This window comes from Melanotaenia boesemani, chromosome 24 (genome assembly GCF_017639745.1).
Source record: "Melanotaenia boesemani isolate fMelBoe1 chromosome 24, fMelBoe1.pri, whole genome shotgun sequence".
In the NCBI taxonomy this organism is placed as follows: Eukaryota; Metazoa; Chordata; class Actinopteri; order Atheriniformes; family Melanotaeniidae; genus Melanotaenia; species Melanotaenia boesemani.
The window spans coordinates 9,721,230-9,746,010 of NC_055705.1; the positions used below are offsets into that span (position 1 = coordinate 9,721,230).

A 24,781-nucleotide genomic window follows, 5' to 3' on the forward strand; every position below is an offset into this window, starting at 1 on the left:
CTTAGATCAAAAGACTCTGGTCAACTAGTCCAGACCAGAGTCCAAACTGAACATGGAGAAGCAGCATTTAGCTGGTTTGCTGCAAACAAGTGGAACAAACTGCCAGTGGAGATTAAACTTTCCCCAAATGTAGACATTTTTAAATCCAGGTTAAAAACATTTATTTTCTCAAACGCCTATGCATGAAATCTGCACAGTAACTTTTTAACTTATCTTGCTTTTAATCATTTTAATGTAATTTATGATTTTATTGTGATTCTTGCTATTTGTTGCTGCCTTTTACTACTTTTGAATGCTTTCTTTGCACCATCTGTAATGCTTTTAATGTTTTATGTACTTCTTTACTGGTTTGCCTTGTACATGAAATGTGCTATACAAATAAACTGCCTTGTCTTGCAAATCAGAAAACTAAATGAATTGTGGTGTTGATGATTGTTTCCACAGAGAATCCAGACTGTAATTTACAGAGTGGAGAAGCACCCACACCAGTCCTGACACCCATTGTGACCTCAGACACCAGCACTGAAACTGGTGAGTAAAATCTTTCCATATTAAATCTGCAACACATCAGACATGATCATCAAGATGAGATCATGATACCTTGTGTAATCTGGACACTTAATGATCATAAACTAGAGTTGGGACGGATTCGACCCAGTATCACCACTGGGCTCCAATATTGACGTGATTCATCAATTTGGTAATGGAAGTAAATAAGTCCCATTTGTTAATAAAATAAAAATCAATACTCCAGCACAGCGATGGACATTAGAGCAGCTTCCTCCTACTTTATGTTTTAAGAAAAAAGAAAACAGAACAGACATGAGAAATGATGGATCAGATGAAAACTATTTCTAATTAAAATGTAGAAACTGTGTTTGCTGTCTGATCTTCTCTTTGATGTTATCATTTTTACACCTAACATACAAATCAAACCCACAGCAAACAAATAATAAAGGGCCCAACAACCAAAAAATAAATAAAAGACCACCATGATTAAACTATACAGGGTGTGCAGAATTATTAGGCAAGTTGTATTTTTGAGGATTAATTTTATTATAGAACAACAACTATGTTCGCAATGAACACAAAAGACTCATAAATATCAAAGCTGAGTATTTTTGGAAGTTGGAGTGGGGCTTTTTTAGTTTTAGTATCTTAGGAGGATATCTGTGTGTGCAGGTGACTATTACTGTGCATAATTATTAGGCAACTTAACAAAAACCAAATATATACCCATTTCACTTATTTATTTTCACCAGGGAAACCAATATAACAACTCAAAATTTACAAATATACATTTCTGGCATTCAAAAACAAAACAAAAACAAATCAGTGACCAGTATAACCACCTTTCTTTGCAAGGACACTCAAAAGCCTGCCATCCATAGATTCTGTCAGTGTCTTGATGTGTTCACGATCAACATTGCATGCAGCAGCAACCACAGCCTCACAGACACTGTTCAGAGAGGTGTACTGTTTTCCCTCCCTGTAGATCTCACATTTGATGAGGGACCACAGGTTCTCTATGGGGTTAAGATCAGGTGAACAAGGAGGCCATGTCATTATTTTTCTTCTTTTATACCTTTTCTGGCCAGCCACGCAGTGGAGTACTTGGATGCGTGTGATGGAGCATTGTCCTGCATGAAAATCATGTTTTTCTTGAACGATGCTGACTTCTTCCTGTACCACTGCTTGAAGAAGGTGTCTTCCAGAAACTGGCAGTAGGACTGGGAGTTGAGCTTGACTCCATCCTCAATCCGAAAAGGTCCCACAAGCTCATCTTTGATGATACCAGCCCATACCAGTACCCCACCTCCACCTTGCTGGCGTCTGAGTTGGAGTGGAGCTCTCTGCCCTGTACTGATCCAGCCACAGGCCCATCCATTTGGCCCATCAAGACTCACTCTCATTTCATCAATCCATAAAACCTTAGAAAAATCAGTCGTATGATATTTCTTGGCCCAGTCTTGACGTTTTATCTTGTGTGTCTTGTTCAGTGGTGGTCGTTTTTCAGCCTTCCTTACCTTGGCCATGTCCCTGAGTATTGCACACCTTGTGCTTCTTGGCACTCCAGTGATGTTGCAGCTCTGAAATATGGCAAAACTGGTGGCCAATGGCATCTTGGCAGCTTCACGCTTGATTTTCCTCAGTTCATGGGCAGTTATTTTGCGCCTTGTTTTTCAACACGCTTCTTGCGACCCTGTTGACTATTTTGAATGAAACGCTTGATTGTTCGATGATCACGCCTCAAAAGCTTTGCAATTTTAAGAGTGCTGCATCCCTCTGCAAGACATCTCACTATTTTTGACTTTTCAGAGTCCGTCAAATCTCTCTTCTGACCCATTTTGCCAAAGGAATGGAAGTTGCCTAATAATTATGCACACCTGATATAGGGTGTTGATGTCATTAGACCACACCCCTTCTCATTACAGAGATGCACATCACCTGATATGCTTAATTGGTAGTAGGCTTTCAAGCCTGTACCGGTTGGAGTAGAACAACATGCATAAAGAGGATGATGTGATCAAAATACTCATTTGCCTAATAATTCTGCACACACTATACAAAACTATGGGAGAAGTCTAACTAGTCCAGCTGTTTTACACCTGGACATAAACATAACACCTTGTTATTATTATTGTTATTATTATTGTTATTATTATTATTTTTATTATTATTATTAAAAGCTGTAGAAGCTTTATGATTACATTTCTCAGATTACTTTCCCAACTTCCTAATTATGTTTATGAATTCTACCCTAGAAATTTATCGTTATTTTTCTTCTTTTCATAATGTTGATTTCTGAAATTGTCAACATGAAAATGGTTGAAAAAGCTGCCAAGTCGTACCAGAGCAGAGCAGAAAGGGGTGATCCTCTCTACCTTCTCTCAGACTCACCCAGTCTCTTTAAATTCTGTACTCTGACATTTAGAAACATTTATTTGGTTTTAACTTTTTTTGTTTGTCCTTTTCTTTTGTCTGTTTTTTTCTTATTTGACAGAGATTGAAATAATGATTCATAACACTAACACTGGTGAGTACAATGTGGATGTTGTTGTCAGAACCAGTAAAATCAGGAAACTAGAAGTTGTGCAGCGAGACAGATGAAGATGATGATGATTGTTTAGATAGAGAAGGCAAACACTAATTTATGGAATGGAGTAGCAACCAGATTGAACTGGGCATCCACTGGGGCTAAAACACTAAAACTGGTCCTTCTTCTTTTTCATTGTAGAATATTTAGAAAAAAAGATCTGAGAATCTTGTGTTTCAGGTTTCTTCTCAGGCAGAAAGTAAATTTAAATTCAGATTATAAAAGGTTAACCAATGATGACCAGGTAAAATTTAAATTGTGGTGTTCTACAGGGAGATGAAAGAAAATTAAATGAATGTCTTCCGTAGGAATTCTTCCATTGTGCGGTGGTCATGCTGTTATTAGGCTATAACCTCTTTGGCTACAGGGTGGTGCTATTGTTCCATTTATTCTAGTTTCCAGCCTACCGAGACATTAAGCTGAGGAGTAACAATGAGCTCTTATAGATACACACTAAAATCTGATCATTATCCAATTTCTGGAGTGTTTAGATTATTCAGGTGATCATGTAAACAGACTAATGTGAAATAGCAGTTATCTGATTATGAGTTATCTAAATTACTTCCAAAACTCTGACATCTTTGTACATGTGTACCTGTAAATCTGATCTATTTAGTTATTTTTACTAATAGTTGCACCACTCTTACCAGTCCTTACTTTGAAGGCACATTCATCAAAGTTAGGAAGGAGTGGTGGAAGATCTACCGTGCCAAAATCTGGGGAAGATACTTGCCGCATGAAAGCTGACTGGTTTTTCTCCTTATGGAATATAAGTGAAGGACAGCAGCAGCATGTAGCCTGTTTTCAGGCCTGTTGGCTCCCACATTAGCACAGCTAATGCTAAAACCATAGGTGCTCCGATGTTCAACAAAACAAGACTTGGATATTTTGAGAAGAACAAGAGTCTTACGCCACTACGTACAAACACTGAAGTAAATCTGATCACTGATCCATGTAAACGTGTCAGATCCAGTGTGTAAAATGATCTGATTCCTCATCATTATCAGATTATTATAGTCATGTAAACAGGCTCACTGTCATTATTAAAGTTAGCTATTTGTTTTACTTCATTTAGTTTAACCTTTATTTTTAGATGGTTTACACGAGTCTTCCTGACCCTACTTGGACCTGCATAAACATGTCTTATTACTAAAATAAAAACTAAAGTTTGTCTTTGTCAACTAAAGATTAAACTTATGTTTGTGAGAATTCACTATTGCTTCTTTTCCAGTTGATTGAATAACATTTCAACATTTTATTTAAACTCAAAATCAGCAGCTGTTGTTTGTTAAAATCTCTAATAATAAGAAAAAACTAGAACAAATACATAGATCCTGGTAAATAATGACTCGGAGAGAGTTAACAGATACATCTATATTTTTAATACAGGAACAAGTGTTCAAGAGAAAATAGAAGTTAAGATATTAAATCTTCTGTTAATGTCAATGTTCGTACAGCAACAGCTGTGGAGTCATTGTAAATATACCATCCACATGTTACAGCAGCACACAGCAGGTTGATAGATGTGTGTTGGTCGTAACGTTTCTTTTGTTATTTAACAGAGAACGCCCAAATTCATTCAGCAAACACTAGTAGTGGTGAGTAAAACGTTGCTGTTGATGTAAGAAATGGTCAAATCAGAAAACTAGATGAACTGTGGTCTTCATTGTTTCCACAGAGAATCCATTCGTGAATTTACAGAATGGAGAAGCACCCACACCACTTCAGACATCCACTGGGACCTCAGAAACCAACACTGGAACTGGTGAGAAAAATCTTTCCTCATTGAATCTGCAACACATCAGACATGATCATCAAGATGAGATCATGATACCTTGTGTAATCTGGACACTTAATGATCATAAACTAGAGTTGGGACGGATTCAACCCAGTATCACCATTGGGCTCCAATATTGACGTGATTCATCAATTTGGTAACGGACTGAATTCCCCGAATTATCTCACCAGTCTATAGTGAAACCCTTCATGGTGCCATTTTTACAGCTTAAAAGTGTTATCGTACACCTGCAGTTCTGATGGGGAATGAACTTCCTTTGCTAATTTAGCACGTCACTAATTTTAATATATTTTAGTCTGAAACATAAAAAAAGCAAGACAGTGACTTGAAATGTGTGTACAACCCAGTTTTCAGGGTTAAAATTTGTTCAGCTCAGTAGGGAAGAGAAAATAGTGCAGCAGACGCCCGATGAAGCGTTCCAGCTGAGCGATAAACGTCCAAAAACTAAAGCAATCAGCCTACAGAAAAGTTGCTCTGATTCATCGTTCTGGCCAGTTAGTCTTAATCTGTTGTGGGAAATGCTAAAAAAAAGTCTTCTAGCTGGATATATGGCAACTAAATTAAAAACAAACCTTTAATTCTTCAGGGTCTGGAGTCTGTTTTTTTTTTTTTTTTTTATTACTATTTATTTAGTTTTGTTTATATACAAACAGCGGGAACAGAGAAACAAAATTAAAAAGAAAGTACAAAAAAAAAGGGGGGGGGGGGGGGGGCATACAAATTTTTCAGACTGTTGAGTGATCTTTTTGTTTTTTGTCTTTGAATAATGTCCATTTCCTCCATTTCTGTGCAAAGTCACTTGCTTTGATTCGCAGATGAAAAGTCATTTTCTCCATCGCATAGATCTCTTCCATAATGTCCATCCAGTGCCCTGTTTTTGGAGCATCACTCTTCATCCAGTTCCTAGTAATGGCCTTCTTATAGGCAACAATCATTATTTTGAAGAGGTACCTGTCTTCTTTCTTAATAAGTCCTTCTGGGGTCCATCCCAGATATAGAACCTGTGGGTCCCTGGGAACCTTATAATTTAAGATGTGCTCCAAAATTCCAATACTGTCCTCCCAGAAAGATTCCAGTTTGGCGCATGACCAGAAAATGTGGCTATGATTGGCATTATAGTTTCCGCAATTTCTCCAGCATTTTTGTCGTAGTCCAGTCTGTTTGCTTTTAATTTGTGGCGTGACAAAGAAACGTGTCAGGTTTTTCCAGCCAAACTCTCTCCAGCATTTGGAGCTCGTAGAGCTGTGTTGTGTTTTCCACATTAAACTCCAATCATCCTCTGAAATCTCGGTCTGTAGTTCAACTTCCCATTTAGATTTTATGTACAGTGAGGTATTACCATTACATTTCTGTAGGCATGCATACAGTTTAGAGACAGCTTTGGTAGGCATTTTTACATAGGCATCCATCATCATTTTAACCAGCCCATTGCTTTCTGGTGGTATACCTGTTTTTACCTGTGTAGCGAAAAAGTGTCTTAGTTGTAAGTAACGAAACAAATCTTTATTTTCTAGTTTAAATTCGTTTTTAACCCTTTCAAAACTCTTGAACATGTTTCCTTCTGTCAGTGTGCATATGGCTGTAATACCTCTATCTATCCATGTTGTGAAGGTTTTGTCAGTTTGTCCTGGTTTGAAAAGAGTTGTCTGTGAAGGCCATAACAATAACCCACAGTCCCCCTCAAATTTATATTTTCTGACTATATCCGTCCAAGTTTTCAGTGTTTCGGAAACAGTAAAGTTATCATCTTCCTGGTGTCTGTAGCGCTTGTCTCCTAGTCTGGTCTGAGGTAGACTGCTCTGAGCGAGCTCCATTTTCTTCCATTTGGCATAGTATTCTGGGGAGCACCAGCATACCATGTATTTCAGCTGAGCAGCAAAAAAATATTCCCTTAAATTGGGCAAAGCAAGGCCTCCGCTTTGTTTCTGTAGTTGTAGTGTTTTGAATTTGATTCTGGGCCCTTTGCCTCCCCAAATAAATCGTGATATTTGCTTATCCCATGCTGTAAATTGGGGATCTGGGATTCGAACTGGTAAAGAGAGGAATAGGTACAGCAGCCTGGGTAGTATATTCAGTTTTACTGCCTCAATTCTTGAGCTAAAATCTAAAGTTAATGATAGCCATTTTGACAGATCTTTCTGTATGCTGTCGTTAATTTTATTATAGTTTATTTCATAGAGCTCACTCAGGTCTCGTGTAATGAAAACTCCAAGATATTTTATACTCCCCAAGTCCCATTTTAATTTATATTTCTGTCTGATATAGCTGTTCGGTGTGTAGTTCACACACAAAACCTGTGTTTTATTTATATTAAGTTTGTAACCAGACTTCAGGCCAAAGTTATCTAGAACTGACAGAAGTTTTGGGATTGCTGCGTCTGGGTTCTTTAAGTATATGATAATATCATCGGCAAATAATCCTATTTTATGTTCTTCTTGTGCTATTGTAATTCCTGTAAGCTCCTCATTCTGTCTAATTTCCTGGGCCAACGATTCTACGTAAAGAACAAATAGAGTTGGGCTCAGACAGCATCCCTGCCGGGTGCCTCTATGAAGTGTAAAACTATCTGTTAAGGTGCCATTGATCTTAATTCTGGCTGTTGGCTCATCGTAAAGGATTCGGATACATTTAACAAACTGACTGCTGAAACCCATCCTCTCCAACACGGAAAAAAGAAAGGGCCAGCTAACACGGTCAAAGGCCTTCTCTGCGTCAAGGCTAATTAAGGCTGCACCTGTTTTTTGTTTGTCGATTGTATCTATTAGCTGTATTGTCCTTCTAATATTATCTTGGGTTTGCCGGCCCTTTATGAAACCCGTCTGGTCCTCATCCACTAACTCTGGTAGTAAATATTCCAGTCTTTTGGATATTATTGAAGTAAATAGTTTATAATCGACATTAAGGACCGAGATCGGTCGGTATGACTCACAGTACTCTTTATTTCTACCTTCTTTAGGGATTACTGATATGACCGCTTCCTTCCATGAGAGGGGTATTTCAGCATGCTGGAGTGTCCAGTTAAAGGACTCCAACAGTAAAGAGGAGATCTCTTGCCTGAAGATCTTATACCACTCATTCGGGTATCCATCACTCCCGGGACTTTTGTTAGTCTTCAGTTTACTGATAGCTTTGTCCAGCTCTTCCTTTGTTATTGGAGAGGTTAGAGCTTCGTTTTGGTTAGTGCCTATGGAGGGGAGATCCAGTTTTAGCAGGTAGTCTTTAATCTCTGTCATGTTTATATTCTCAGGTGACGAGTACAGCATTTTGTAGTAGTCCTCAAAGTTTTTTTTAATTATATCTGATTCATATGTTATTTCATTGCTAGTTAGTTCTCTGATTTTGTGTTTGATTTTTTGTGTCCTGAGGCGTTTTGCCAGGATCTTCGTGGCTTTGGGTCCAGATTCATAGAATATTTGTTTTGTGAATCGTAATTTCTTTTCCAGCTCTTCAGATGCTGTATTATCTATGTCTTTTCTTATTATTTTTATTTGTTCTGCAAGTTCGTCACTATGATCCGTTTGTTGTTGTTTTTCTAGAATCCTTAACTGTTGCTGTGATTTGTCATATTTCAGCTTTTTCATTTTATTCATGTAGGATGTCCTTGAGATCAGATTACCTCTCATTACTGCTTTAACAGTGTCCCAGACTATTGTTGGAGCAACCTCGTTATCTCTATTTATGTTAATACATTCTTTAATTTCCTTCTTTATATCTTCTACTATTGCCATATTGTTTAATATTCCTAAATTCAATCTCCATAGAGTTTTTTTGTTTATGTTGTCCAGGTTTATCGTTAAATAGATCGCATTGTGGTCCGAAACGTCTGCGGTCCCTATGGTACATTGTTTAACCCTGTGTCTGTCCGTAATGTTCATCAAAAAGTAGTCTATTCTGGAGTGTACCTTGTGAGTTGCTGAGTAATGTGTAAAGCCCCCCTCCAAGGGATGGAGGTCCCTCCACACATCAAACAGGCTGGATTCCTTAATTAACATATTCAGGCTTTTAGACAGGTTATATTTGTGTCTTCTAATACTTGTCGTATCCATGTTATAGTTTAAGATAATGTTCCAGTCTCCAGCACAGATTACAATTCCCTCACTCACTGATTCGATTTGATCAAAAACAGATTTTAGAAATGCTTTGTCACTTTCTGGTGGAATATATACATTAATTAGAGATACCAAAACACTGTCTATCCTTCCTTTGACAATCACGTATCTGCCCTCTCTGTCAGTTTCCTCTTTGATTAATTCAAAATTAACAGAGTTAGGTAGTAATGTTATTACACCTCTTCTTCTACTATTCTTACAGGAGCTGTGGAAAGAGTTCACATAACCCAGCTTTTTAAACTTTTCGTGTTCTTTCTTTGATAAATGCGTTTCTTGCAGAAACACTACACTTGGTTTAGCCTTTCTCAATTTTGCTATAACCTTACTTCGCTTTATGGGGTTACCAAGGCCATTCACATTTAAAGATATTATATTATGTGTCACACTCATTAAAATAGAAAAGGATTAATCGCCCCGTAACTAAAGAAAAAACAGTAACAGCATCAGTAGAACGTCTGACTTGAACAAAACAGGAATACCTGGAATTCCAAAGGAGGAGCAGATTTCTCTCCTCCTCCATGACCCCGTTGATGGGTCTAGGGTAAAACCTTTTGTGAAAAAAGGGCCCTATGAGGAGGTTTAGTAGTGAAACTACTACCTTCCTATGTGTTCAACGATCTCAGTCCTGTCCCTGGAGCCGCTCCCAGCTCAAAGGTATTGATCCAGAAAGTGAATCACATATCCATCACCTTACCGATCCCAAAGCCATCTTCCCTGTCACTCTGTGGGGCTCCTCTGGAACTCCCGGAGTCTCTCCTTAGCTCTGTCGGCCGCGGTAGGTGTTGTTCCCCGTGGGTTCCTGCCCTGTCGATGCCAGCCCAGCAGCTCTTTCAGCCGGGTCACCCCGGGGTCCTCCTCTTCGATCGCGGCAGGCACCTCCACACTGTAGCCCCGTCTCTGCAGCTCCTGTCCGGCGTCATGCGCGCTAGCGTAGGTCCGGACTCCGCTGTCCCAGTGGATTCTCATACTGGTGTAGGGGGTCTGGAAACGTACGCCCTTCGCCTTCAGGCATTTCTTTATTTCGTTATATTGCCTGCGCTTCTGTACGATTTCTGCGGCGTAGTCATGATCAAAGAACAGCGGGCGGTTGCCGAGTTGAATCCTACCCCTTTTCCAGGCTTCTCTTAACACAGTTTCTTTAGTTGTGAATTCTTGGAAATTAATAATAAGGGTCCTCGGGGGGGCCTCTGGTCTTGGTTTGGGGGCGAGGGAGCGATGGGCCCGCTGTATCTTTAGGTCCATGTCCGCAGGTAATGGCAGCTCACGTTTGAGAAGGTCTGAGACGAAGCGCATCACAGAACTTCCTTCTTCACCCTCTGCAACTCCAAAAATCCGGATGTTGTTTCTTCTTGATCTGGATTCCATATCTGTGAGTTTTTGTTGCAGAGTTTTCTGCCGCTTCATAGCTGTTGTGAGCGCTTCGGTCATTTCCACGGCCAAGTCCTCCACTAGCCCCACTCGTGTCTCCATCTCACCCACTCGCTCCCTCAGCCCCTGCATCTCTTCGGCCAAACCATCGAGTTTACTGCTCACCTCTGTGTGAAAGGAGTTAATGTCCCTTCTCAGGTTGTCGTTGTCGCTCTTCAACTCGGATTTTAGCTCTTTTATCGCTTCAAGTAGGTCTTCCGGCGTAATGCTCGTTCCGGGGTGTCTGCTAGCTTGTGGTGCTACTTTGCTATCCTTGGTAGCGGAGCTGTTTTTGTCTTGGTTTTTCGGCATTGTGGCTTTTGTCTATTAAGACCTTTGTTTCGGTTTCTTTCCAACTCTCAAGATTTCACTTTCTGCTAAAGTAACGAGTCTTTACACGAAGTTATTGAATTTTCGCTGGAGAGCTTCTCTACGCACGTCTTTCTACTCCATCTCGCGCCGGAACTCCGACCAGATGGTAATTTAATCCTGGAGTCTGTTTTTAACTGTCAAATTCTTTTTACTTTGCCTTTATATACCAAATAAAAATTTGATGAACCAAAGATCAAACTTTCCTTGTGTAAGAAGCCACTATATTTTTTTTTAATGTTTCAGTATTTAATTATAACAGTGACCTCAGCAGCTGATGTTTGTTCCAGAAAATCATGATAAATAATGACTTGAAGTGAGCCAGGGGTAGACTAAGACAAAAATCGTCCCTGGTATTTTGGCCCGGACCGGCCCAAATACGATCATTCACCCCACTAATCTTTGAGCTCCCTTACATGTATCAGCCGTGCAGCTACTTAAAGCCACTAAAACTATGCTGTTAGCAGGAATCAGTGAGAGTAGACATGTTAAATACTTCCAAATGGTCTCATTTGTTAATAAAATAAAAATCTATACTCCAACACAGCGATGGACGTTAGAGCAGCTTCCTGCTACTTTATGTTTTAAGGAAAAAGAAAACAGACATGAGAAATGATGGATCAGATAAAAACTATTTCCAGTTAAAGTGTAGAAACTGTGTTTGCTGTCTGATCTTCTGTGTTATCTAAACCAGGTTTACCTAAAGATTGAAAGGAGATTTTTGTCTTATAATGATGCAGTCAGGTCCAGAATGATTGGATTCTCTGGTAAAGATTTGCATCAGTATTGACATATAATGTAGGCTGAATAAATAAACAGTCTTAAAAAGTGTTTATTTTTTAGTAAATGTTTTCACTTTCAGTAAGATGCTTTAGTTCAGAAGGTTTTGTGCTGACTGAACCACTGCAGGAGGAGGTGCTGGTGAAACATTTGAGTGGGCTGGGCTAACGTTAGTTAGTTGGGCCGCCGATCTACTGACTTTTATGGACCAGTCAGACCAATAAATAAATTGTGTCAGCCCACCAGTAAAATGCTCAGTATGCCAGATGGCCAGTCCGTGCCTGTAGTGAGCTAACATGGTTTTCTTTATCTTTAATACAGGAGCAGTTGAACAAGATCAAGTACAAGGTAAGATATCAACTCTTCTGTTAAAATCAATGTTTCCACACCAACAGCAGCTGTGGAGTCATTGTAAATATACCATCCACATGTTACAGCAGCATACAGCAGGTTGATAGATGTGTGTTGGTCGTAACGTTTCTTTTGTTATTTAGCAGAGAACGCCCACATTCATCCAGCAAACACTAGTAGTGGTGAGTAAAATGTTATGTTGATGTCAGAAATGGTCAAATCAGAAAACTAGATGAATTGTGGTGTTCATTGTTTCCACAGAGAATCCAGGAGAAGCACACACACCAGTCCAGACACTCACTGGGACCTCAGACACCAGCACTGGAACTGGTGAGTATCTGCAACACATCAGACATGATCATCAAGATGAGATCTTTTGTAATCTGGTCACTTAATGATCACAAAAACTAACATCTTACATGTGCAGGAACTCCACAAGACTCACATACGTGTGAGGAGGACCATGAACAAACAACTGCAAACCATGATGGATCCTCAGAAACCAGTACTTGAACTGCTGAGTCAAATCTTATCGCAGGTTAAAGTCTTCTTCATCATTTTAATTTCACATTTTTGTAGTTTATATGAATTATTCCATATAATCTTAGTGCTGCTTTATGTGGTGTTTCAGACCCAGAGACGAAGGAACAGACAGAAAAGGACCAACACCGAAGATCTTTCTGCATCTTCATTGTTCTCTGTTCTCTGTTCTGTAAAGAAAATAAGATGGTGGTAAAAGTGTTAGATGCAGACAACTGCATCCAAGACCTGAGATTTCATTGGATAAATATTTTTCATTTTAATAAGATATTTTAGAAGTGATTTTACTTTAAATGTTCAGATTTGACTTTAAAAGGGTTCATTTCTGCCTGATAAAATCATTTAAATAGGCCATTTTAAGCAACACTACACATTTCTCAGTGTGGTACCCCCTAATGAAGTCTAATTCAGCATGTTTCTTGTCTCTTCTCAGAGCTCTGTCCAGCCAGTAAAAGTCAGTCTGATTTTGACCCTTGACTTAGCTCTTTTTCTGTGACTCTCACTCCTTCTTTTCCCCACTTGCTCCAATGATAGCCTCTTGGGTTTCTTTGCTGAATTAGCCATGGTGCGAGTTTAAAATGGTGTTGATACTGTTGTTTTTTTTCCTTTTCAGTTTTTTTTTTATTTGCATGATCAGTCAGCAAGGTCATCCGTTGGTGTATTGCTTGTTTTGTTGTGTTACTAGTGTTATTGCTAAATTATAAGTGCTTTTGTTTTTTTTATTAAGATTAGCAACTACATTGTCTTTGATTTACTTTTGTTTTTTTTTTTTTCTAAATATTATTGGAAAACTTTGAAACTGAATTAATTTTGTTTATCAGTTGCTGCCTTGTTATGAATGGATGTGTGGCTGTAATAATGACTGTAATCATGTTGCTGTACATAATGAATGTCAGTGTGCCATCAAAACAAGACAAAGATTTTGTTATTGCCTTGCATCTAGGGAATTTTTTTAAACTTTTTTTATGTTATAGGTTTTCACATGTTTTACATGTGTAAATGAAATGTACTTTTCTTTCACAGTCTTGTCTGTCTTTGCACAAAGTTTTTGTTTTTTAAATATTTATGATACTTGTTACTCGGGATGCACCGATCCGATATTGGGTATCAGTGACCATGGGCCCAGTACTTCAGTGCTGTGCACTTTGGGTGCCGTCATGCGCTACTGACGTGGAATGAGCAAAAGGATTAGCCATCTGGAACTTTTTCACACTACCTCACCCAACACATTCAACGGCTTCGTGCAATACGTGTGCTGGGAATGTTTCGAAAAGCTTGAGAAGGTCAACAACACTGAGTGGTATGTTGTGAAAAAGCTTGACAAGTTGGGACTATCTGATTTAATTTTGTTTGTTTTTACCAAGCTGGTGAAATTATTGTCTTAGTCAGCAGCTTTTGTAATGGTAATCATAATACTACGCTACACTAGCTTTATTGGCAGGATGGGGGCACTCCAAAATCTAATACAATAAATAATAGTTAAACAATTTTATTTTGAATACTTACTAGCCAATCTAGTGGAGCTATTGTTTAGTTTTATTCTTCAATTTCAGCTCTTTTATTACTTATTTTAATTGAAGTTTGAATTCCTAATTAAACTGACTGAAAAATTCAGTGAAGGTTTTGTAGTTGTTTATTTTTAAAAGTTGTTTGTCCAAGGTAATCGAGCTATTTGGGTGTTTTGGTTTTTACATGTTTGACCAAGCTTGTGAAGCTTTTTTAAGGTTGTTAAAGTTGATTTAAGATTAAATTGTTAAATAGGTAATTCAGTACATTTGTTTATATGTGTTTATTTTCAAAAATTAGGGAAAGAAATCTTTAAGTCACGTCTGATGTTTCCTTGCACAAAAGAAAGATCTCAGTCTTTTCCACAGGAGACATAATTTGTAAGGTAATTCAGCATTGTTTTTCTATATCGACATCGACCGATACTAAATCTCAGATATCGTATCGGACGTGAAAAAAGTGGATCGGTGCATCTCTACTTTTTACTTGATTGTATGCTTTTGTTTTTCTGCATCTTTTACATATGAACTGCATCTGTATTTTGTATTAAATTAAGTAAAATTGTTTATTAAACCAAAGAAAGTCTGTGTGTGATTGAGTCTCTTGTATTTTCAAATGTGGTACCACAATGGGCTCAATATATACACAAGTACATGCAAGTGCATACATATTAGTGCATGTAGCATTGTCAAAAATATGGCTACTGCCAAAAAATCCTTCTGTTATTACAGTATACAGCTTATTACTCAGAAACGGGGACAGAATGTTCTTTTACAGCCACTAAATGAAGCATATTAAGTGTTTGTGTTTGTTGTTTATGGGTGTTCACAGCATAACAAACAACGCTCCTGAAGGAAACAGAACGAATCACCTGCATCCTTTGGATGATTTAATTAATAAAAGTAATTAATAAACACAACAGCAACAAATTAAAGGTATTCTTAAGAAAAATCAGGAACCTTAACCCCTTAATTTATCAGCTGAATGTCTTTAGGGGAGCTAGCCAAGCCTAGGGTGGCTTGCATCTAACCTGCAAGCAGCTCTAAACTTGTAACAAGCATCAATATTTCCATCCATACACTATGTCCATAGACTAGTCGTTGGTGTTTAGTTGTCTCGCAACTACAGCCACCATTTGGCTAATTACTGTAATGTAATGATTTATGGCCGTGCAGACACCCGTAGCTGATTAATATGAAAGTGTTAAACACCTGAAACATTGAGGAAAAAAGAGCACCTTATCACACTGTTAGCTTCTGTTTGTGATAAGACAACAAAGCTGGTTGTCATGGAGCCCGGTCTACAACAAGTCACAAAACGTGTTCAGGTTACAAAACTTTTGGCCCTATCTTGGCTCCATTGTGCCATGATCTAAATAAAGGGCATTATTCAGTTTAATTCAGCTTTATTTGTATAGTGCCATTTCACAGCAATTTCATCTCAGGGCACTTTTTAGACAAATTAATCTAAGCCAATTTATAGTAAATAATAGCCTAGTGGAGGAAAATCAACAGATTGCATCTCCATTCTGAGCATGCAAGAGGCAACAGTGTGAAGGAAAAACTCGCTTTTAACAGGAAGGAAAAAGCTCTGGCAGAACCCGGTTCAGGGAAGGCAGCCACCAGCCTTGACTGGTTGGGGATTATCAGGCTCCAGTAGCAACACAAAGCTGAGGACCAGTGAAAACTTTCACTGAAATCCACTGAGGGAACAGACTGAACCAGAGAAGAAGAATGGAGTGGCTGTGACAGGTGGTACACAATTTTTGACAACAGAATTTTTAAAACATATTCTAGACTGGCTGAGAACAGTTACTGGTATTTATTTTGGTATCAAACTATTACATTTTTTTAACATCATACAGGGATTTCTCCTCAGATCCTACAGCATTACCTTTTCTAGCTCATCTACAGCATTTATTCTTGTCTTTTATAAGCTGAACCTCTGTATTATACAATGTAATTTATGTTTAAATAATTTTATTAAACATTTAATCATGTAATTGCATTGTGAAAGTACTGCAGAATGATATTTAAGTAGTAAAGTAGGAAGTAATGTGTATAAATCTAGCCTGTGTTTGCTTGAAAAATACAGAATTTAATCATTGTTAGGTGCGACTAAAATTGAGAATTTCTTTGCAGTTCTCCATTTAGGGCAGCAAACAGCATTTCCTACAAAGCCTTACAGAAAGTATTTGCTGTCTTGTGTTTGCAGGGAGGTGCATATTGTTGCTCTTGCATTGAAAACCAATTTGAGCATCTTTAAAAGCCCTTATTTAATCTTAAATTAAAAACATCCTTCACATCAATGAATTTATTGACTTCTAAAGATTGGTCAGCTGACAAAGTTGCTGTTGAATATGGAGCCAAATCTCAAAAGTGCATTTCAGTAACATTTACAAAGGGAAACCGGATTTTTGTGACACTCATCTTTTTGCTGTGGAAACGAAATATTTTCTGTCACCTGGGAGCTTTGGGTTAATAACTCCTTTTTAAAGAGACAGATGAGTATTCTTCTCATTTACAGGTCGGTGGGAGGACATTGTCAGGTTGTGTGTTTGTACAGAAAAATGACAGGCGTTCCTGAGTGTTGCACTTGTTTACATAAGAGCTAGTTCAAAGATAAGTCTTCCTGAACCTTGACAGCCAGAGCAGAGGATAAGATGGATGGAATTTATATTGAAAGTGTGAGAGTGAGGATTTGGAGAGGAGCTGGTGGTGAAGGAATGACACTGGAAAGTGGACTTATCTTTACATGTGCAGACAGGATTCACATTAAAATGAGGAGTGGGGGATCCAGACAGGGAGGGAATTTTCTATTCAGCATACGGTTGAAGACGTGGGAAAGACATGTTCTGACAAACCCTGATACACTGACACACACTCAAGACATTAATGAACAAAGGAGAAATCTTTCTGAAAACAACTCCAACTTATTCTGCAAGAGAAATATTATCTTTATATGATATTTGAAGAACTTTTAGTTTCTTTTATCTGGTTTATTAAATGATTTGTAATTGAACTGATTCCATGCATCTTTAATTGTTCAAGTATTTTGGTCATTGGTTGGTTTATGAATGGAACAGACGTAAAATAAAACATAAACTAAAATTACTTGCATATATTTACATTATAACACCACTTAACGTGTCAGAAATAAAGTGAAAAGGTATCCACCAGGGGGCAGAAGAAGCATCAGATTGTATACAACAGGGTTTTGAGCAAAGTTTCTACCATATAGTGATCAAATAAGTCTCAGACACTGTATGTATTAGAGGACTAATACTATACTATTATCCAAGTTAGTTGTGTGTTTTTACTTAAATAAATGCTCTAAAAACTTTGTTTCCTGTAAATTAGCCATGGTAAAAGTCATCTAGCATCTGTCATCACCTCATCATGCAAAGTCTGTCTGTGTGGAATGCAGATTTTAGTCCGGATCACAGGCAGGTGTCATGCTGCAGGCTAACATGTCTGAACAGAAGCTTAAACACCTTAGATTGTTGTATAATCAGCTTCATTACTTCATAACATAATAAGCACAAATATGTAAATTCAGAGAAGATGTTGTTTGCAGCATATTTAGTCGTATAAGGCCATGATCATGTTTTAATGAATAAATGCTCGTTAAATAATACTTTTTTCAGCTATTCTGTCTTAGCCACCATTACAGATTCCATATTGTTGGTCTAACAACTTTTTAAACATGGCAGCACGTTTATAAGGATTCAGATTGCATAAATCTATTTATAATGTGTTCTCCAGCCTCAAAGGTTTGTTACAATCTGACTGATGGCAGCATAAAATAATACTCCTAGTCAAATAAAGACAAAAGCTTTTAATCCGATGAATTTAGACCTTAATTGCCCGGCAGTGGTGAAAGTGGTTCATCACCCAGTAACCATATTTCACTATTCATTCAGTGAGACAAGTAATCACATGCCTTTAGTCAACTGGATATATAACTGATTATAGGTTTTATCCATCTAGTGCCATGAAATGGCTGGTAAAGTCAAGAGATTTATGTAAATACAGAAGCTAAGGAGGCCAAACCCCTTCCAAAGCTGAGATTTCCTCAATGGATTCTCCATATAGCGTCATCACTCTTGTTGCATCGCTGTCTTGTTGATGGTCACTTGAGAAAAAATCTTTAAGAGGAAGCAAGTAAGCAAAGGCTAAAGTCATGAAAGGAACGGCTCCTCAAGATCCAGCTCCCTTCAAAGAACCGTAAAGCCCATCTCTAATCCGGTCAAACTCGTCCTGGGATCTGCCCCTGCTGATTACTCACTTTACCAATGCAACCAACAACGCAAAAAGAATAAAATTCTGTTAGGCTTTTCTGAGATAATGAATTTTTTTTTTTTTTTTTTTTTAGAAATCTGTTAGATATTTCTAAATTAAAGACATAGTTTAGAAAAAAAAATCAGCATTATTGAATTAGCTACCTAATGTACAAATAAATATACAAATCAATGTACAAATCTGAATTAATTAAATATATTTGAAAAATATAGGCTTTTCTGAAGTAATGAGATAACGTCAAATAGGTTTCTTCTTTAGTTTTCAGAATTACGGTGATAATTTGCAAAATGAAATATCAGTTTGTTTTATTCAAGCGTTAGTAAGATAAGTTTACAAAATAAATAAATAAAATAAATAAATAAGTCTGAGTCTGAATTAACTAAAACACGTTCAAAGTCTCAGTGCTTCTTGAATTTCACTTATCACATCTATCTATCTATCTATCTATCTATCTATCTATCTATCTATCTATCTATCTATCTATCTATCTATCTATCTATCTATCTATCTATCTATCTATCTATCTATTTATTTATTTATTTATACGAGGAAAGCAACGTTCTTCATAAAAGCTTTTCCTTTGAAAGGTCAGTAAGTTGGTGTGGTTTCCGGCTGAACGGCGCCGCTTCTGCTCGTTTAGAGGTGCGCGCACACACATCCTCCACAGGTGGGCAGCAGGCAGGTGAAAGACCACTGACAGCGGTTCATTTTCCTGTTTGCGGCTGAGGAGTGTTTGTGCTGGAGATGAGAAGAACTCCTGAAAGCTTCTGAAGGAATTTTTATTTCTTCCTGGATCAACATCAGAAATATAAAAACGGTACGAGGATGCGTGAATGCAACAGGTGGTCGGTGCTGAGATGGCAGACCTGCACCTTATTGCTGCTGCTGGCCACGCAGATAAAATCCCAGCGAACAGGTAAATAAATCCTACATTTTCTAACTTTAGAGGCGAATGGTTAGAAATAGCTTTTTTCCCTTAAAATAAAACCTTACAGCAAAAAAATATTAGACGACGCCAAGAAAACACTGAATGTGGTGAACGTGCAAAAAGTTTTTTTCTTTGACTTTTCTAGATTGAAAATGTTTCTGCCCACTTCGTTGTCCATCTAATGCTGCAGACACGAGCTCAGAGCGTGGGTTTTTTCAGCCTGGAATGAGGCTGGGGTTGATGTGAATGTCTGGGCTTGTTTAGGGATCATGAATAGCTCATCTTTTCCTCAAGCTGTCAGACGTGCTTCATTTCTCCGTGTTTGGTTTGCACAAGTGGATTGATTTAAGTCCAAACTTGAGGATGCGACCTGAGTTCATCAGATCATGCTCTGACCTGTGCTGAAGTGGCAGCCTTTCTGTTATTTATTGAAGCACTTTGAACTCATTGTCTTTGCTTTGTGTGGTGGATAATGTTCGGCTTTACTTCCTAAACCTTTTACTTGTGGACCATTTAGTAAATAACTATGTTATATGCTTAAAATATTAGTTACTGTGGTAAATTTTAATCTATTTATTTTGTTGCATGCCTTCAGTCTCCTTGTAGTTCCGTCACTTTTTAGTCCATATTTTCTCTGATTGTTATTTTTTGTTTTTACTGTGGTTCTAATTTTCATTTATCATTTTTTTCAGCATATTTTGTATCCACCTGCAATAGTTGTTGTCTCTATCATTAGTCATCCCGTTTTTCTAAATACAAATATTTTGTCAATTCAGAAAAAAAACATTTATTTATTTATTCATTCATTCATTCTCATAAATTCATATGAACCCATTTTTTCCCCCAAGTTGCTGCAGTATGCGTTCCTATTAATTATGATTTTGTCTTTTTTAAATACCTTTTTATGTGTATTTTATAGAGTGCATACATCTCTTTTATGCTTGTTATTGTGTTTTTTGTATTTTATAAGAGGATATGTTAACAGAGCTCTCAAACTGAGGCTCTAGAGCAGATCCCTTCTTTACTTTGGGGCCCTCAGCTTCTCTCTCTCTCTCTCTCTCTCTCTGTGTGTGTGTGTGTATAATCTGCTGTGATTTTCTACATGTGTGTGCTTGTGCTTAATACAAACAACATTTTACAGCTCATTCCTTCAATAAGAGTAATATTTAGGAGAGGATTAGTTTTAGGTCTGTGCAGATAGATGCTGCTTGTTCTTGTCTAGCAGTCTGATGTGTGTGTGTGTGTCTGTGTGTGTGTTCAGGCTGGCGATTTCTGCTTTGTTCAGATTTTCCTTTCTTCAGGGCTTGCCAGTCCCTCCCAGTAAAATAGATACACTTCATCTTCATCGCCAAATTTTACATGACTGTGGTTTTTCCCCACAGCCTACACACATGCACACACACACACACACACACATACACAAACACACACATGCATGCTGTCTACATAAAACATTATGGTGGCATTCAGGCGTGCCCACACAATCATGTAGAGACAGTACTGAATGACGAATATGCAGAAACGCTACACAAAACCTCACAAGAATTCAGACTTTTGTGTTGAGTGTGAAGTTTAGATGAAAATGTGCTGTTGAGTTTGCAGTGCTACAAAAAAACTAACAAAAAAAAAAAAACATATGCAGCAGGTTTGAGAGAATTTCAAGGAAATTTAGTTCTATTCTTTTTCTTATTTTAAGATGTGCAGCAGTCATCATCACATTTTTTCCTTTCAAAATTGTCCAACAGGTTAGGACTGCAGGAAGTCCATTTCTGCACCCACACCCTCCTCTTCCTCAGTCATGTCTTTGTAATGTGTCCAGAATGTGGTTTTGCATTGTCTTGTTGTAAATGCATGGACATCCCTGGAAAATATGTTGTTTTTTGCATTAATGCTGCCATCACAGAAGTAGAAATAACTTTTTTCAGAGCTTCAGAGAGTCTCAGAAACCATGAGAAAGTCAGCATGTGGACTTTTGAATGGACATTTTCATCTTTGGTCCAAAGCATTCTGCATCCATTTTTCCAAAAACAGATAAGAAATACTGATTGGTCTGAGAACAACACTGACTGATGATCCATCAACAAGTCCTCCAAGCCCAGAGTGCGGCACAGTGAAAGAGCTAAAATTTGACTAATGTGCACCTGAGAGTGACTACATACTTATAGCAAGATACTACTTCCCTCCCTTAGCTAGCTACTGATTTGAGTACTTTCACAGTATTTGGTTTTATTTAATTTTTACCATGTCTTTGGTTATATGGATGTGATGGCATTGGTTATCTTGATCCACTGCTTGCTTTATTTTTTGTTGCAGGTAGTACCTCTAGCAAATGTGTCTGTAAATAACATCTAACGCGAGTGTCTTCCAGCTTTTTTAGGTTTACCTGAGGATGTAGATGTTGCTGACCTTAGTTTCATACATTCTTGTTATGCCAATGCATGTTTGCTGCAGTTTGCTCGTGTTGCCACCTTCAGGGATTAATTTAGCTTTGTAGTAGATTTTTTCTGGTCTAGTCTAAAAACTTTACAACAGACTAAAGATAGAGGTGGATTGGAGCTACCCAACTTTAATCACTTTTTCTTAGCTAACAAGCTGCAGTATATCTCCAAATGGCTTAAACCTAGCAATCTGGATGAATCATGGTTAGATGTAGAGCAAGCATTGTGTGAGGATCTGTTTTTCTCTGACCTGCCATTCATCAGCTCAACCATCAAAACACATCAGTGTTTTAAAAGCATCAATTTCAGTTCCTCTTCAGTGGCTTGGTGGGAATTTCTAAAAATAACCAAAGCCTCACTTTTTCCATGTAAGTTTACACCCCTCTGGAACAACCCTGACATCCTGCAAAACAAAAAGCTTATCAATTTCAGTCAGTGGAAAAATAAAGGAATAAAACAGAACATATAATAGAAAATGGAAACTTCTTCTCATTTAATATTCTCACTTCACAATATGGAATCAGTAGCAAAAAATTTTTAGAATATCACCAGCTTAAATCTATTATATGTAAAAAATATACCATTAATCAATTAAACTTACAGCTACCTATTAGGGTGGCAGAATTCATGAATCCCAATGCCCCAAAGCTATTATCAAAAACATATAGACTATTATCTAAACTAGAAGACTCAATCTGTCTTCCAACTTCAAAATGGGAGGCTGACTTATCCAGTAACTTTAATAAAGATAAATGGTCACAAATATGTTTAAAAACCTTTAAAATGACTAAGAATTCAAATTTGCAACTGATACAATTCAAAATTCTGCATATAGCTCTTTATACAGGACAAAGGATGTTCAGGATGGGTCTGTCACAATCAAACATCTGCCCATACTGCAATGAAAACACACCTGACAACTATCTCCATGCCTTGTGGCCCTGCACACCTGTCTGCAGGTTCTGGCTTCAGGTATGTGAAGACATGTCAACATGGTTTAAATGTAATATTCCTACAATCCCCGCACTATGTCTACTAGGTGACTTGGGTGACCTTAATATGGCAATTAACTCTGCACACATGATATGCACGGCATTATGCATCACAAAGACTATCTTTGTAAACTGGAAAACCAAAAATAATCTGTGTATTCAGTTTAGGAATCTCTTAGTAGACCACATCAGTAGTGAGACAATGTCTGCCTCCTCAAAGAACTATTTAGCTGAATCTCATTCCCTCTGGTCCCCTGTGATTAGCTCCATCACTTAGTGTAGGTGGAGGACTGTGACCTCATTGCTTTGGGGGTTGGAAAATGGCCGGGAGTGACTGGTGGTTGATGGTTCTTGGTGGTTTCCGGTGGTGCGGGACCGGGCTGGGGGTGGCTCTGGGTGGGGGCCAGCGGTTGGAGTCGCCTCGTGGCGGGGGGTGAGGCCACTGGTGGCACCTGGGTCGGTGGGCGTTGGTCCTGGGCCAGGCGGCCAGGCTATTCCGGGGTGGGCTTGGCTGGGGTTCTGGGCTCTGGTGCCTGGTGGGGTCCCCCTCCCTCCGAGGTGGTGGGGTCTGTATGTGCCGGGGGTATGTGTGACATGACTGTGTGATGGTGAGTGCTTGTGGGTACGGCACAGGGGAGGGTGTGAGTGGGGGGTTATATGAGGTGCAAATTGGAGTAGGTGGGGGGAGGGGGTCAATGGCGCCCTGGTTCCCGGGGTGTGTGGCTGGAACATCGGGGCATGTGCTGGCCTACGCCGGGTGGTTGTCTGGGGGGGCCTGGTCCTCTTAGGCATGGTGCGGGCCCTCTGCCTTTGGTGGGTGGGGCGGCTGCCTCTGGGCTCCTGGGGCCCTGGGCCCTGCGCTTGGGCTGCCCTGGGTGGCTGGTCCCTGGCTGGGCCTGCGGCTGCCGATCTTGGCCCACTGGGACCTGTGCCCCAAGACCGAGGGGGACTCTCGCTGGGGCTCTCCTCTGCCGCCCTTTGGGTGGGCTGAAGTCGTCTTCGTGGTGGGGTAGCTTGGGTTAGTGCTCTAGGGCTGCTGCTGAGGGCTCGGGTCTCTAGGCTGCCCTGGTCTGCCTCTGACCTCCGTAGAGGCGTGGTCGCATTTGTACATCTCACTCACCACTTTTCATTACTGATCACTCCTTATTCCTCATCCTCTCCATGCTGACACAGTCACTGAGTTGTCCAGTGGGTTTATATACTAAGAGATAATTCTTTTTTTATTTTTCTTTGAGTTAGTATCTGGTCGTTGTTATGCTACTTTCATGATATGTCTTTTTGATTTGGTTATTATTTAAAAACTCTTAATGACTAGCAGCTCTGTTTGTTTTTGTTTTTGTTTTTTGCGTGTTTGTTTTTGTAAAAGTTGTAGGAAAATTTCTGGTGTGTTCATGTACAGGTGTAACAGTTTGTTGTCTGGTGATGGTGTGGATTGAAGGGTTGTTTCCTTCTGTCTGTGATGTTTTTGTCTCCTTTCTTCTTTCCCTTTTGCATCTTTTTGCTATTTTCCATCTTTTTCTGTCCCCTCCGGTCAGGTCCAGCAAGATTACATAGATTCTGTAATTCAAAGTAAATAAATAAATGAATCAGATTATCAAGAGGAGCCCTACCCATAGGCCTCCCCTTGGCAGAGCAAATTTGTTCAGCATGATACAGCAACCAGATTATCATTTTGCTTGCTATGATGCTGGACAGGACAGGTTAAAAAAGAAAAAAAAAGAAATGGAAGTTGGTCTAGCTCAAGATGTTTTCTGGTCCAAGTCTGACCTTTATAAACAACACTACATAAGTTTCCAACCTTGAAAAATCTGACTTGATGGCACACTGACATTCATCATGTACATTCCTGGAGTTGTTTTTGTCACACAGCACCCCAAAGCTGAGAAACCGCTTATCACAAACTTTTCTCCCAGCCTGCGGTGTCGCATAATATCTGTATTTTGCTATGGCCCCCGTGTACACACCAGCAACTGGATATCAACCCTCTGGACTCTATAAAGTTAGACCTAATAAAGAATTTGAATCACACCACCTCCATTTCATTGAAAGTCAACTTAAAATACTCAAATTGAATATTTGATTAATCAAACAGTATCTTTACATTTACATTGAACCTGGTAACGCATCTTTTAAAGATAATATTTTAACTGTATCTTTGCATACTT

The 24,781-nt window shown here is 38.7% G+C and overlaps 2 protein-coding genes and 1 long non-coding RNA gene across 7 annotated transcripts in view; 2 read left to right on the forward strand and 1 right to left on the reverse strand.

Annotated features, from left to right (window-relative positions):
• The window catches only part of LOC121635484 (T-cell surface antigen CD2-like), a 43,124-nt gene extending 28,582 nt beyond the window's left edge, over nt 1–14,542 (forward strand). For all 3 annotated transcript variants that reach the window (XM_041978652.1, XM_041978653.1, XM_041978654.1), the window contains 9 exons: nt 445–531; nt 3,005–3,037; nt 4,660–4,695; nt 4,776–4,862; nt 11,882–11,908; nt 12,055–12,093; nt 12,173–12,241; nt 12,339–12,449; nt 12,543–14,542. In XM_041978652.1, the coding sequence (XP_041834586.1) occupies nt 445–531; nt 3,005–3,037; nt 4,660–4,695; nt 4,776–4,862; nt 11,882–11,908; nt 12,055–12,093; nt 12,173–12,241; nt 12,339–12,424 (464 nt within the window). In that variant the 3' untranslated portion in view covers nt 12,425–12,449; nt 12,543–14,542. The remainder of the gene's footprint in view (nt 1–444; nt 532–3,004; nt 3,038–4,659; nt 4,696–4,775; nt 4,863–11,881; nt 11,909–12,054; nt 12,094–12,172; nt 12,242–12,338; nt 12,450–12,542) is intronic.
• LOC121635492 lies at nt 10,289–19,391 on the reverse strand. The gene is made up of 3 exons (XR_006009469.1): nt 19,379–19,391; nt 10,480–10,486; nt 10,289–10,371 (listed from the first exon to the last, which is right to left on the reverse strand). It is a non-coding gene; the product is annotated as an uncharacterized LOC121635492 (long non-coding RNA).
• LOC121635483 (collagen alpha-1(XVIII) chain-like) overlaps nt 18,929–24,781 on the forward strand; it is a 133,164-nt gene continuing 127,311 nt past the window's right edge. For all 3 annotated transcript variants that reach the window (XM_041978649.1, XM_041978650.1, XM_041978651.1), the window contains exon 1: nt 18,929–19,174. In XM_041978649.1, the coding sequence (XP_041834583.1) occupies nt 19,084–19,174 (91 nt within the window). In that variant the 5' untranslated portion in view covers nt 18,929–19,083. The remainder of the gene's footprint in view (nt 19,175–24,781) is intronic.